A 13,028-nucleotide genomic window follows, 5' to 3' on the forward strand; every position below is an offset into this window, starting at 1 on the left:
GTCGACCGAGGGCCCGACTTCCACACCTCCTCATCGGGAAGGAGGCGGCCGCTCCTCCTCCTTCCTACCTTTCTCTTCGCAGCGCCCCTCCGCGTCACCCGGAAACTCCCCGCCACTGGCTTTAACGCCCTCGGTCACCCCCCCGTCTCCTCTCCAAGAGGCCTGCCCCGACTAAACCCTCCTTTCCTCTTCTCCCACTCCCTTCTGCGTCACCCTGACTTGCTCCCTTTATTCGTCCTCTTCTCCCAGCCCCACGGCGCTTATGTACAGGTCTGTAATTTAGCTATATCGATGTCTGCGTCCCCCTCTAGACTATAAGCGCGTCGTGGAATGTATCGATTCGTTGTTCAACTGTCCTCTCCCAAGCGCTTAGAACAGTGCTCCGCACAGCACCGACTGACTTGGGAGAGCAGTAGGCGTCCGTGCCGTTCCGCGCACCCACCTCGGGCCTCTCGAAGGCCCTCCCGCGGGTGGGGCCGGGGAAGCGGGGCGCGGATGGGTCTGTGGATCATTTCCAGCGCGGGCTGACGACGACGCTTCCTCCTTCGGGCGGCCAGCCCCGCGGTCAGTCTTCTGTCTTCTTTGCAGAAACTCCGTGCGCCAGGCCCACGTCTACGGGATCGCTTTCGGTATCGCCCAAGCATTCGTGTACTTCGCCTACGCTGGCTGCTTCCGCCTCGGGGCCTACTTGGTGGTGAACGGACACCTGCGCTTCCGAGACGTCATCCTGTGAGTTTTGGGCTCGGCGGGGAGGGGATGGGGCGAGGGCGAGCACCTGCCCGCTGGAGTACGGCGCTCTGCACACGGGAAGCGCTCACATGCCATTGAATGAATGGAGCGGCTGAGTTAGGCACGGTGCCTCAGTTACCTCATCTGTAAAATGGGGATTAAGAAGGCGAGCCCCGTGTGGGACAGGTTCTGTGTCCAATCTGATTAACCCGTATCCACCCCAGCGCTTAAAACAGTCCTTAATAACGATGGTATCTTGTGGCGGAGCCGGGATTAGAATCCAGACCCCCTGACCCCCGGGGCCTGCGCTCTACCCACTAGACCACGCTGCCTCCCCCCCCCGGAAGAAAATAACACGGTGACACGTCCGGACACCCGCTCCAGATCTATTCGCCAGTCGAGATAAGAATAATGATATAGTTGTTAGGCGCTTACTAGGTAGCAGGCACTGTAGAGCAACAGTTCGGATCGCCGAGGGGCGCCCGAGCCCGCGGCGGCGATGCGCGGGCTAGAGTCGGGGTCGAGGGCGGGGGCCGGGCCCCATCGCCACGCGGCCGGCCCTCCTGCCGTTCCAGCGTGTTCTCGGCCATGGTGCTGGGCGCCACGGCCCTGGGGCACGCCAGCTCCTTCGCCCCGGACTACGCCAGGGCCAAGCTGGCCGCCGCCCACCTGTTCCTGCTGCTCGAACGGAAGCCGCTGGTGGACAGCTGCAGCGACCGCGGGCTGAAGCCGGTGAGTTCTCCGGGAGCTCCCGGGGCTGAAGCGGGGGCGGGGCTGGGGCGGGTCGGCGATGGGGGCGACGCCGTGCCGAGGAAGCGCCGGGGTTGGCGTTGGGAGACGCTTGGGGCAGCTCAAAGGGCGTAACCTCCCAGAAGCTCCTGGTGAAAAGCTCTAATTCGATTCAGTCGCCTTCACTGAGCGCTTACTGCGTGCACAGCACTGTACTGAGCGCTCGGGAGAGCACGCTACAACGATACAGCTGACACGTTCTCCACCCCCGACGAGCCTCCCGGTCCGGAGGAGACGAAAGAGCTGTTTCGGCCCTCTTCTCCCAGCATCCCTATCATCTGTTCTTCCGGCCCTTTTCCCCCTCCTCTCTCTCTGGCCTGGAGTCCCAAGGAGTCACCTTGGCTGGGGTGAAAGTCAGCCTTCCAGGATGGGGAAAACCCTCGTAGTCAGGGCTGGCAGCCGGGGGGCATTCAGGGACCGGGGGGCAGTTGCGCGCACGGTACTTACCGCGTACCTGTCGCGGGCGGAGCAGTGCTCTCCCCGCTGGGCCGAGCGGCCTTGCGGACGGTCCCCTCTTCACCCGGTTGTCCCGGGTAACGGGGTTTCCCACTCCTCGGGGCGGAGGCGGGGGGGGGGGGGGGGAGGCCGTTAGCGAGGGCGACCGGGATCGCCTTCCCTCCCCTCCGCCGTCCAGGAGAAATTTGACGGGAACGTGTCGCTCCGAGACGTCGCGTTCAACTACCCGAGCCGGCCGGCCGTCCCGGTGCTGCAGGGCCTGAGCCTCGACGTGGGCAAGGGGCAGACCGTGGCGCTGGTGGGCGGCAGCGGCTGCGGGAAGAGCACCGTGGTCCAGCTCCTCGAGCGCTTCTACGAACCCCTGGGGGGGAGCCTGGTAGGTGCCCCGCGGCGCCGGCCGGCCTGGGGGCGGGCCCCGAGGGACGGCCGCCGGTCGGGACTCGGGGGCCCGGCCCGCATCCGGCGCCGGGGCCTGACGGAAGATGCGAGGGAAGACCCTGGAGAGGTCAACGGGTCCATCCCGCTGCCTCGGGGTGACGCGGGCACCTAGCGTCCCGGGAAGTCATCTCGGAGGCGTCACCTCCTCACTTCCCACCTCTGGAGAAAGGGTTTCCCCGTCTCGTCCGAGTCGGCGTGTCTCCCGCCCCGCCCCGGGCAGCGGAGGCAGGGAAGCTCCATCCCCGGACGGGCTCCTTTTTCACTCAGCTTGTGCCATTTGGTTTCCCGCTCTCGTCCCCGCTTCCGCCCCGTCCCGTGCCCCGTTCCCTCCCGGCCCGCGGCCAGCTGTTGGACGGGCAGGACGCCAGGCAGCTGAACGTGCAGTGGCTGCGCGGGCAGATCGGCGTCGTGTCCCAGGAGCCGGTGCTGTTCGACTGCAGCATCGCGGAGAACATCGCCTACGGGGACCTCGGCAGGGCCGTGTCCCGGGACGAGATCGTGCGCGCCGCCCAGGCCGCCAACATCCACCCGTTCATCGAGACGCTGCCGGACGTGAGTGCTTCCCCTCTCCCGGCCCCCGCCTGCTGCCCTTGGGGGGGGGGGGGGGGGATTCGGGCCCTGGACCCGAGCTTCGCCCTGGGTTCCAATCCTCCTTCCACCACCGGTCTGCTTGGGCAAGTGACTTCACTTCCCTAGGCTTCAGTCACCTCATCTGGAAAATGAGGATCGACGCTGAGCCCCACGTGGGACGGGGACCGCGTCCAACCCGACTAGCTTGGGTCCATCCCAGCGCTCAGTAAGCGCTTAACAAATACCACAGTCATCATCATACGGTGCCGTAAGAGCGTGGCTTAGTGCAAAGAGCCTGGGCCGGGGAGTCGGAGAATCTGATCTCTCATCCCGGTTCCCCCACTTGCCTGCCGGGTGACCCTGGGCGCGTCGCTTCACTTCCCTGTACCTCAGTCTCCTCTTCCGTAAGTGGAGATTAAATATACCTTCCGCTTCCTACTTGACTGTGACCCCAAGTGGGACAGTGACTACCTCAGCGATCGCTATCGTGCTTGACACGGAGGAAGCGCTAATAACAACTACTGTGGCGTTCATGAAGCACGTACTATGCGCTAAGCACCGGGGTAGATAGAAGATTACCACAGTCATCGCCGTTAGTACCCGCCCCAGGTAGAGCTCACGCTCTATCGAATCCCCATTTTACAGATGAGTACAGAGGGTGACTTGCCCGAAGTCACGCAGCAGGCAGGCGGCGGAGCCAGGATTCGAACGCAGGTGCCTGGATCGACGGGCCCGTGCCCTTCCCGCGGGCCGAGTTGCTTAGTGACAATAACTGAGATCTTTGCTAACTCAACTTCTCTCTCCCTGCCTGACGGCTCTCTTCCCCAACCTGTCTCGCCCTCTCTCTCGTCTCTTCCGGTCTTTCCACGTCTAGAGATACGATACCCGGGTGGGAGACGGGGGGGCTCAGCTCTCCGGGGGCCAGAAACAGAGAATCGCCATCGCCCGCGCCCTCGTCCGCCGCCCCCCGATCCTGCTGCTGGATGAGGCCACGTCGGCCCTGGACACGGAGAGTGAGAAGGTAGCGGCCGTCGCCCGCTCCCCGCCCCCCGGGCCGCGGCGCCGCCCGGCCCGACGCCCTCTCCCCTCTCGCCCCCGCAGCTGGTGCAGGACGCCCTGGATAGAGCCCGAGAGGGCCGCACCTGCGTGGTCATCGCTCACCGCCTGTCCACCGTCCAGAACGCCGACCGGATCGCGGTCATTCGGGACGGCCGGGTCCAAGAGCAGGGGACCCACTCGGAGCTGCTGGCCCGGGGGGGCCTCTACTTCAGCCTGGTCAACGTTGGGTCCGGGACCCGGCGCTTTTGAGGGCCGGGACTACTTGCGCCGCAAGCGAAGACCGTCCGCCCCTTCTTCCGTCGTTCGTCGCGGCGGCCTTCAACCTAAGCTACGGGCCGCCGCCCAAGTGGTCACGGAGAAGCCCCGGGGCCCGGTGGGAGACGCCTGGGCCTGGGAGGCAGGGGGCCCTCATTCAGCCGTATTTATCGAGCGCTCCCCGTGTGCAGAGCACCGTACTAAGCGCTCGGGGAAGAGAATAAACGGACCCGGTCCCCGCGCACAAGGAGCTTACGGTCGGAGGGTTCTAATCCTCGCTCCGCCACCTCCCTGTTGGGTGACCTCGGCCAAGGCACCTCGCTTCTCTGTGCCTCGGTTTCCTCATCTGTAAAAGAGGGATTCGATACCCGCCGTCCCCACCCATCAGACCTCCGAAGGGCAGGAACCGCGGCCGATGGGCCTACGCAATCCGAGCGCGGTCCTCAGCGTAGGGAAAAGCTTTCGGCAGATACCGCGGTTACGGTCATCACTACCCTCGTTATTACGGGTACTCTAAGATGGAACTCCGCACGTCAGAGAAAGACTGGGTGATCCTCTTCGAACCAAAGACTTGCTCCTCTGGTGGGGATACCCTGTCTGGGGCGAGAAAGTGGGAATCTGGGCAAACGGTCTGGGGCCGTACAGGGGTAGCGCTGGGGAGGGAGGCAGACGAGCGGCCAGGAATCCCGGCGCCTCCGTGGCTCGACCTTCTTGGTTGTCATTTCTTTTCTGCCAGCCGACGGTTGCGAGACCAGAGACGGAGCGACCTCGGAGCCGGGGGGGATCCGTGACCCCCTCCCCGCCCCTGCCGAATCGCGGGGACGAGCCCAGGGGGACGGGCGGCCCGCCGGATAGAGCGCGGGCCCGGGAGGACCTGGGTCCTAATCTCACCTCCGCCACCCGTCTGCTGTGAGAGCTCGGGCAAGTCACTTCGCCTCTCCGTGCCTCAGTTACCTCATCTGGAAAATGGGGATTGAGAGTGTGAGGCCCAAGTGGGGCGGGGACTCCACCCAACCGGATCTGCTTATATCTACCCCAGCGCTTAGCAGAGTGCCTGGCACACAGTAAGTGCTTTACAAAAACCATAAAGAAACCTCTGCAGCATTCCCTCTCTCCTCCTCTCTTCTCCTCCCTCCGCCTCCCCTCTCCACAAGGCCCGATGCCTCCGAGGTTAGGGCAGGCAGCCCCGCAGGGCCGACCGTGCCGCTGCTCCACGCCACCCGGTGGGAACGGAAAGGGGACAGCATTAGCCCCCACTGCCCCACTGCCAGACCCTCCCCGCAGCGGGATTCCTGGACCGTCCCGGTTAAATCAGCACAGAACCCGGGGTGAGGGGTCCTGGGGTCTTTTATTGTGTAAGATTGGAATCGAAGGCTAATATCCCGCGAGCGGGGAGAGGTTCTCTCCGAGGACGGAGCCCTGCCGGCGTCCCCCTCCCGTTCGCCAGGGAAAAGGGCGACGGCAGGGGATAGGGAGGACCCCGTCCCCTGCAGCGCCGACGCGGCAGAAGCGGGGGCGGCCCGGCCCAAGAGGCCCCAGGTAGTCCTCACCTCAGCCCCCTTTTTACCCCATTTCTCAACAGCCTGGGCTAACTGGCCTTTGAGCCCCGTGTGGGAGGGGGACCGTCTCCTACCTGATCTGCCTGTAGCCACCCCAGCGCTGAGTACAGCGTCTGGCACCTAGTAAGTGCTTAGGCACCACGATCGTTATCATCATTATTAGAATTATTAACCGAGAGGGCCGGGCCAGGAACGAGCGGGCGAGCCGCGGCACGGTCCGTCGGAGCCGCGGAGCGGCCACGCGGGCGGGGGCTACCCGGCCGAGGGTCGTGGGGTGGGGCCGCCCCTCCGTGGGAGACGGTCAGAAGGGTTGGGAGGGGGTCCGTCCGTCCGTCCGTCCGTGGCCCGGGCTACAGATGGGCCGGGTGTACCGGCGCCATCATGTCGACGAAGGCCTGGAAGACGCCCGTGGTCAGCGCCTCGGCGTCGGTCTCGGGGCAGGATCTCCAGGCTGTGCAGGCCACGACGATCCTGCGCGGCGGGAGGGACCCAGCGTGAGCGCCTCCCCGCCCCCCGGGTCCCAAAGGCTCAGTCACCAACCCCCACCGGGCGGCTCCCAGGCTCCCCGCCGCCGGCCTCCCTCCCTCTCCGCCCCGGCGGGCTGAACGTGCGGGGCCCGCGGGGAGCTTCGGGCCCACGCCGGGCTCCCGCGGTCACCCGAGCGTCACCGCCAGCTGCCCGGAGGGTCACGGGAAGGACAGGATCTCCCGCGGGGCTCGGCGGGGCAGGGGCCCCTATCGGCCTTCCTCCTCCTGCCCGGGCCTGAGCCCTGCAAAGGCAGAGACCGTTGGCGACCCCTCCCTTCGGCCTCCCGGCGCCTAGAACGGTTCTGCGGGGGCTGGGCGACCCATCTCGGCCCGGGCCCGGAATCCCTCCGAGGAACGGGAGAGATTGCGGGCGTATCGTGTGCGTGTTTTGGGGGGTGACTGGGGCTAGCGTGTCTGGCAGCAGCGTCAGAGAACTCGGGTTTAGCCACCAGATAACAATGGAAGCCCCCCCCCACCACCCCACAACGCACACTTGATCCTGTAGGGGCCCCCTGAAATCCTCACCTGTCATCTCTGATGTGGTAGAAAAAGCCGTAGCCATGGGGAACCATGGGAACCACCGCTCCGTGGACGCGCAGGTAGCCCAGCAGACTGGTGGACAGGACGAAATTTCCACCGCCCCCACTGCGAGACGTGACACGGGAGTGACTCACTCGGGATCACGCCGGGAACGTCGGCATCTCCCTCCCCCGTGACCCCTCCACCCTCCCCTCGCCACCCCGAATCACCCGGCGCCCGACGGTGCCTGCCGTCGGCCTCATCCCTATCAGACAACGTAGGCGAGGTTGCGGACGGGCTTCGAAGACGTTGGGAGCTACAGGCTGGTGGACAGAAGGTGGGGAGGGGATTCTAGGCGGGGCCCGGTGAGAAGGTTAGTTCGAGAGGAACGAAGAGTGGGAGCTGGAGCGCGGTGGGAGAAGAGAGCGGATAAGGACAAGGGATAGAGCTGACCGAGTGTCTTCAAACCACTGGCCAGGAGCCTCTGCTTGGCGTAGAGAGGAACAGGCAAGGCCTGGAAGTTTTCGAGGAGCGGAGAGACGTATGCGGGGACTTTCTGAGGAATGACGACCCGGGCAGCGGAGCGACGAAGAGAGACGGGGACTGACAGTTACGGTGTTCTGCGAAGTGCTTACTATGTGCCAAGCACATCGCCGGTGCTAATCGGGATCCACGTGGGGCTCACGGTCTAAGCAGTGACGACGATAATAATAATGGAATCTGTTGGGCACTTACTAGGTGTCAAGCACACCCTCCTCCTATCCGACAGACGATTTTACACTCCGCCCCCACTGGAGGAGGGGAGACAGACGTTATTAAAAAGAAATAAATTCTAGATTATGTGCATAAACGCTGCGGGGCTGGGCAGGGGGAAGAACGAAGGGATAACTGTGGGGGGGGGGGGGGGCGGCGAGACAGACGAGATCGAGAGACAGTGAATAGGCTGGCATCAGAGGAGCAAAGCGTGCAGGCTGGGTTGTAGGAGAGTAGCGAGGTGAGGTAGGAGAGGACAAGGTGATTGAGGGCTTTGAAACCGACGGTGAGGCGTTTCCGTCTGACGCGGAGACGGAGGGGCAGCTTGAGGAGTGGGGAGATATGTCCTTGCCCCTTACGGAGCCCACGGTCTAAGGAAGCAGGAGGGTAGCCGCTGCTCTTCAATTTGGCATTTCCATCACACGGGTGGCTCACCGGCCTCTCCAACTCAACAGGGTTAAAACTGAACTCGTCTTCCCTCTTAAAACCTTTCCCTTCCCGGTCCTCGTACCGCCGTCGTAATCCTAGACCCCTCTCTCTCATTCAACCCGCACGTCCGATCCATCGCCGAATCCCGTCGGTTCCACCTTGACGACATCGCTAAAATCTGCCCTTTCCCCTCCAGCCCAACTGCTACTGTGTTAGCAGTCGCTTACCCAACCCCGCCTTGATTACTGTATCAGCCTCCTCGCAGATCTCCCTGCCTCCCGGCTCTCCCCACTCCAGTCCAGATTTCACTCTGCTGCCCGGATCGTTTCTGTACGAAATCGTTCGGGCCACGTTTCCCCTCTCCTCAAGAACCCCCGGGGGTCGGCCGTCCACCTCCGCATCCAACAGAAACTCTCACCGTTGGCTTCGAAGCCCTCAATCACCCCGCCCCCTCCCACCTCACCCCGTTACTCTCCCATCACCACCTCGCCCGCACGCTTCACTCCTCTAACGCCAACCTTCTCAGCGTACTTCCGTCTCGTCTAGCACGCCGCCGATCTCCCGCCCGCGGCCCGCCTCCGGCCTAGAACGCCTTCCCTCCTCGTATCTGACAGATGACGACTCTCCCTGCCTTTCAAGCCACGTCTCCTCCACGAGGCCTCCTTTCTTCTTCTCTCACTCCCTCCTGCGTCGCCCTGACTTGCTTCCTGTATTCAACCTTCCTTCCAGCCCCACAGCACTTACGTACATATCTACGATTGATTTTGTATTTATATTAATGTCCGTCTCCCCGCGTAGACCGCAAGTTCTCTGTGGGCAGGGAACGTGTCTACCGACTTCATTACATTCTACTGCCCCCACCGTTTAGTAAAACGCTCTGCACAAGTAAGCGCTCAATAAATGTGACTGACTGATTCCCGTCCCTTGAAGCTCACAACCTTTGAATTATCTCTAGCTCACCGCTGTCTCCAGCCTCCAACCTCCCCAAATACAGTGTCTCTAAATCCGGCCACATTTGGATAGAGCCCGGGCCTGGAAGTCAGAAGGATCTGGGTTCTACTCCTGGCTCTGCCACTTGTCTGCTGTGTGATCTTGGGCAGGTCGCTTCATCTCTCTGGACCTCAGTTCCCTCATCTGTAGAATGGGGATTCAGAGCGCGGGCCCCACGTGGGTCAGGGACTGTGTCCGACCCGACTAACTTTTTCTACCCTAGTGCTTAGAACAGTGCTCGGCACATAGTAAGCGCTTAACAACTACCATTGTTATTCATATTATCATTATTAAGAGCGATCATTTCCCAGATCCACCCAACAGCCACGGCCGTGGTTCGAGCTCTGGTCTTCTTCTGACTGGGCTAGCGGGTCAGTCCGCGTCCTGGGTTCCCCACCTCAAGCCTCTCTCCTCTCCTGTCAAAACCACACTCTGCCTCCCAAATCTTATTTCTGAAGCACCGCCCACCTCCACCACCCATCCCTCTGTCGTCACCAACGTCACCATCTCCCTCCACATCAAGCGCAAACTCCAAACCGCTGGGTTCAAGCCTCCCCCAGCTCTCTCCTGGCATAACTGTTCCCTTCACCCGCTTCTCCCCAGTTCAATCAGTTGCATTTATTGAGCACTTACTGTGTGCAGGGCACCGTACTGAATGCTTGGGAGAGAACAACAGAATTGGCAGCCACCTTGCCTGCCCACGGGGTGTTTACAGTCTAGGGATAGCTCCTCTCTCCCTTCAAGCCCATCTTCCACTGTCCCCTGCTTTCACCTCCCCAATTTCTGACCCCATAAACCCCCTTTCCCCGCGAGGAGCTCCCTTCCATTTAACATCCACCAGAACACGGTTTTTCCCATCTTAAAAGCCCTCGGGAAATCTCTCCACTTCCAGGAAGCTCTCCCAGATCACGTCAGCCTAACAGCGCCGTAGTACTTAGGCATCCTATAGCGGCCCTTTACAGTTATATACACATGGACTGTTTGTACATGTACAGCTTGCACTCTCCCAAGTGCTCAGTACAGTGCTCTGCACAGAGGAAGAAGCAGTGTGGCTTAGTGGATAGAGCATGGGCCTGGGAGTCGGAAGGAGCTGGGTTTTAAGCCTAGCTCCGCCACATGATAATAATGATGATGTTGGAATCGGTTAAGCAATTACTGTGCGTCAAGCATCATTCTAAGCGCTGGGGCAGATACAGGGTGATCAGGTCGTCCCACGTGGGGCTCGCAGCCTTCACCCCCATTTTATAGACGAGGTAACTGAGGCACAGGGAAATGAAGCGACTCGCCCGAGGCCACACGGCTGACGGAGCCGCGATTAGAACCCACGACTTCTCTGGGCCTCAGTTACCTCAGCTGTAAAATGGGGATTAAGAGTGTAGGCCCCATGTGGGCCAGGAACCGGGTCCCATCGGATGAACTTGCGTCTCTCCCAGCGCTTAGAACAGTGCTTGGCGCATGGTAAGCGCTTAACAAGTACCATAATAATGATGATGATGATAAAAAATACCATCGATTGACTCTGTCAATCAGTCCATCGTATTTACTGAGCGCTTACTGGGGGGCAGAGGACTTTACTAAACGCTTGGGGAGAGCACACTATAAAAATAAACAGACACGGTTCCCGCCCGCGACGATTCTGATCTAGGTACACCACTAATTTTCTCACGCATAGCCAACGATCCCTTCGTCTTTCAAAACTCCGGCTACTCCAGCTCCGATTTGGGTCTCCGCCCTGTTTCCACTCCTACTTCTGTGCTCCCAAGCGCTTAGTAGACAGCGGACGTTCGGGGGATACCACAGACCGGGAGTAACTACCAACTCCCACGCCATCCTAAAGACTCCCGGGACGGAGACGAGACTTCTCCCGACTGTCGAATGGCAAGTCCATTACCTTCTGGAGAAGAGAGAGTCCAGATAGAGTTCTGGCAGCGGCATCCCTTCTTCTTTGGCTATGAGAGACAGACCCAGGAGGTGACGGTCAAATCCTGCAAGAGGGAAAGACCGGGAGGTAAGGAGACAAGCTTTGCCACCGGGAAGAGGAGGGAATAATCGATCGACGGTATTTGGGGAGCGCCTGCTTGGGCTAGGCGTTTGGGAGAGTCCAAGAGAACGGGGAGATACGCTCCCTGCCCGCCAGTCTACCGTCTAGAGGGGGTAACGGACCCTAAAAGAAATTACCGATCGGTACGTGAGTGCTACGGGGCTGAGGGCGCGATGAAAAGCAAGAGCTTAAAGGGGCAGAGACCTGACTGCCCAAGGGAGGCCGGGGGAGGGGGGGGAAACGAGGCGGGGCAGGCCTCACGGAGGAGGTGTGACTTGAGGAGGGCTTGGAAAGTGGAGACGGCGATGGACTATTGCACATGAAGGAAGAGGGAGCTGGAGCTTAAGAAAAAGTACCTTTCCCGGCCGAACATTCTTTCATCATTTTATTGTGCTTGGCAAACGCCTGGAGCATTGCTTGCTGCCTCTGGAGGGGCTGCAAAAATGAAGAAGCTGCAATATTGAACCGTTACAGGGCTTCCCTCGATCTTTCCTGAAGGCTACCTTATTTCTACTTGATAATTTATTCTAAACAACGGAGACTAGAAAGCTGTTTTAATAGGGGGGGAGAAAAAGCCCCCGTGTCCTAGGATGGACAGCAGCGATCAGAGTTGGGGAAGATTAACCCCGGCTGCGTCGACCAGAGGAGGTCAACAGGAGGTGAGCGGGCTTTCCGAGACGGGCGAGTTGACGACAGTTTTTAGAATTCCCTCTCACCGCTCAGGCTTACGGAGGGGCCCGCGTAATAATAATTAGGGAATTTGTTAAGCCCTTACTTGGTGCCAGCCACTGCGCTAACTACTGGGGCGGATTCACGTCGGTCGCAGATCGGTTGGACACAGGCCCTGGCCCGCGTAGCGTTGATGGTATTCATCCCCATTTGACGGATGAGGTAACTGAGGCGCGGAAAAGTGACTTGCCCGGGGCCGCCCGGCAGACAAGCGGCAGAGCCGGGAGTGACAGGCGAGGCCGCGCGGAGGGACAGGCCGGAATCCCTCGTCGGCGGGGCGGTGACTGTCACTGCTACGGAGGGGGAGGAGGAAGAGAAATCCTGCCATTCTTCACCAACGGCAGCAGTCAGGCAGTCAATCTTTCGTATCTGCCGAGCGCTTACTGTACTAAGCGCTCGGGAGTGTACGATATAGCAATAAACGGGCGCATTCCCCGCCAAGCTCACGGTCAACAACAACCTCCAGGCTCAACCGGCTCTTCCGGGACAGAGACGAGCGTGCCCATCAGAAACACGTGAGAACCAGCGTGGCCGAATGGTCGGAGCACGGGCCTGGAAGTCAGAAGGACCTGGGTTCTAGTCGTCCGCTGGGTGACTCTGGGCAGGTCCCTTTACCTCTCCATGCCTCGGTCACCTCATCTGCAAAATGGGGGTTAGGACTGTGAGTCCCACATGGGCGGTGTCCAATGCGATTAGCTTGCATCTACCACTTAGTACGGTGGCTGGCCCGGAGTGAGCCCTTAAATACCAGTTTTTCAAAAAACAAAACAAAAAAACACACAGGTAACTACACCCTTCTGTCCCAGTGTCTTCCTCCTGGTTTTCCTACACATTCCCCAGGTCTGCCCCTTCCTCTCTCTCCTCCCAGCGGGTTTCCACCCTGGGACAGACGCTGGTTCTGCCACGGCCGGACTATGATCACGAACCTCCACGCTGGTCTCCCTGCCTCCGGCCTCTCCCCTTCGAACCCTACTACTGGATCACCAGTCTGAAGCATCGCGTGACCCCACGGCTCCCCTCTCTTTAAAACCCTCTGCTGGCTCCCTGTGTCCCTTTTTTTCATGGTATCTGTTGAACGCTTACTATCTGTCAGGCACCGTTCTACGCACCGGGGATATTGTACAAGTTAATTACGTCAGACACGGTCCCAGTCCCACACAGGGCTCGTAGTCTAAAGGGAGAACA

At 60.8% G+C, this 13,028-nt stretch overlaps 2 protein-coding genes across 8 annotated transcripts in view; one reads left to right on the forward strand and one right to left on the reverse strand.

Moving 5' to 3' along the window:
- ABCB4 (ATP binding cassette subfamily B member 4) overlaps positions 1-4,543 on the forward strand; it is a 41,584-nt gene extending 37,041 nt beyond the window's left edge. For both annotated transcript variants that reach the window (XM_029077468.2, XM_039914002.1), the window contains 6 exons: positions 589-729; positions 1,305-1,461; positions 2,153-2,350; positions 2,758-2,964; positions 3,857-4,003; positions 4,084-4,543. In XM_029077468.2, coding sequence (XP_028933301.1) covers positions 589-729; positions 1,305-1,461; positions 2,153-2,350; positions 2,758-2,964; positions 3,857-4,003; positions 4,084-4,290 — 1,057 coding nt within the window. In that variant the 3' untranslated portion in view covers positions 4,291-4,543. The remainder of the gene's footprint in view (positions 1-588; positions 730-1,304; positions 1,462-2,152; positions 2,351-2,757; positions 2,965-3,856; positions 4,004-4,083) is intronic.
- A 1,082-nt stretch (positions 4,544-5,625) lies between these two features.
- The window catches only part of LOC100077745 (glycylpeptide N-tetradecanoyltransferase 2), a 78,792-nt gene continuing 71,389 nt past the window's right edge, over positions 5,626-13,028 (reverse strand). For all 6 annotated transcript variants that reach the window (XM_029077473.2, XM_029077471.2, XM_029077470.2 and 3 more), the window contains 4 exons: positions 11,471-11,549; positions 10,965-11,058; positions 6,908-7,027; positions 5,626-6,326 (listed from right to left, as the gene is read on the reverse strand). In XM_029077473.2, coding sequence (XP_028933306.1) covers positions 6,206-6,326; positions 6,908-7,027; positions 10,965-11,058; positions 11,471-11,549 — 414 coding nt within the window. In that variant the 3' untranslated portion in view covers positions 5,626-6,205. The remainder of the gene's footprint in view (positions 6,327-6,907; positions 7,028-10,964; positions 11,059-11,470; positions 11,550-13,028) is intronic.

Source organism: Ornithorhynchus anatinus, chromosome 13 (genome assembly GCF_004115215.2).
Source record: "Ornithorhynchus anatinus isolate Pmale09 chromosome 13, mOrnAna1.pri.v4, whole genome shotgun sequence".
Classification (NCBI taxonomy): domain Eukaryota; kingdom Metazoa; phylum Chordata; class Mammalia; order Monotremata; family Ornithorhynchidae; genus Ornithorhynchus; species Ornithorhynchus anatinus.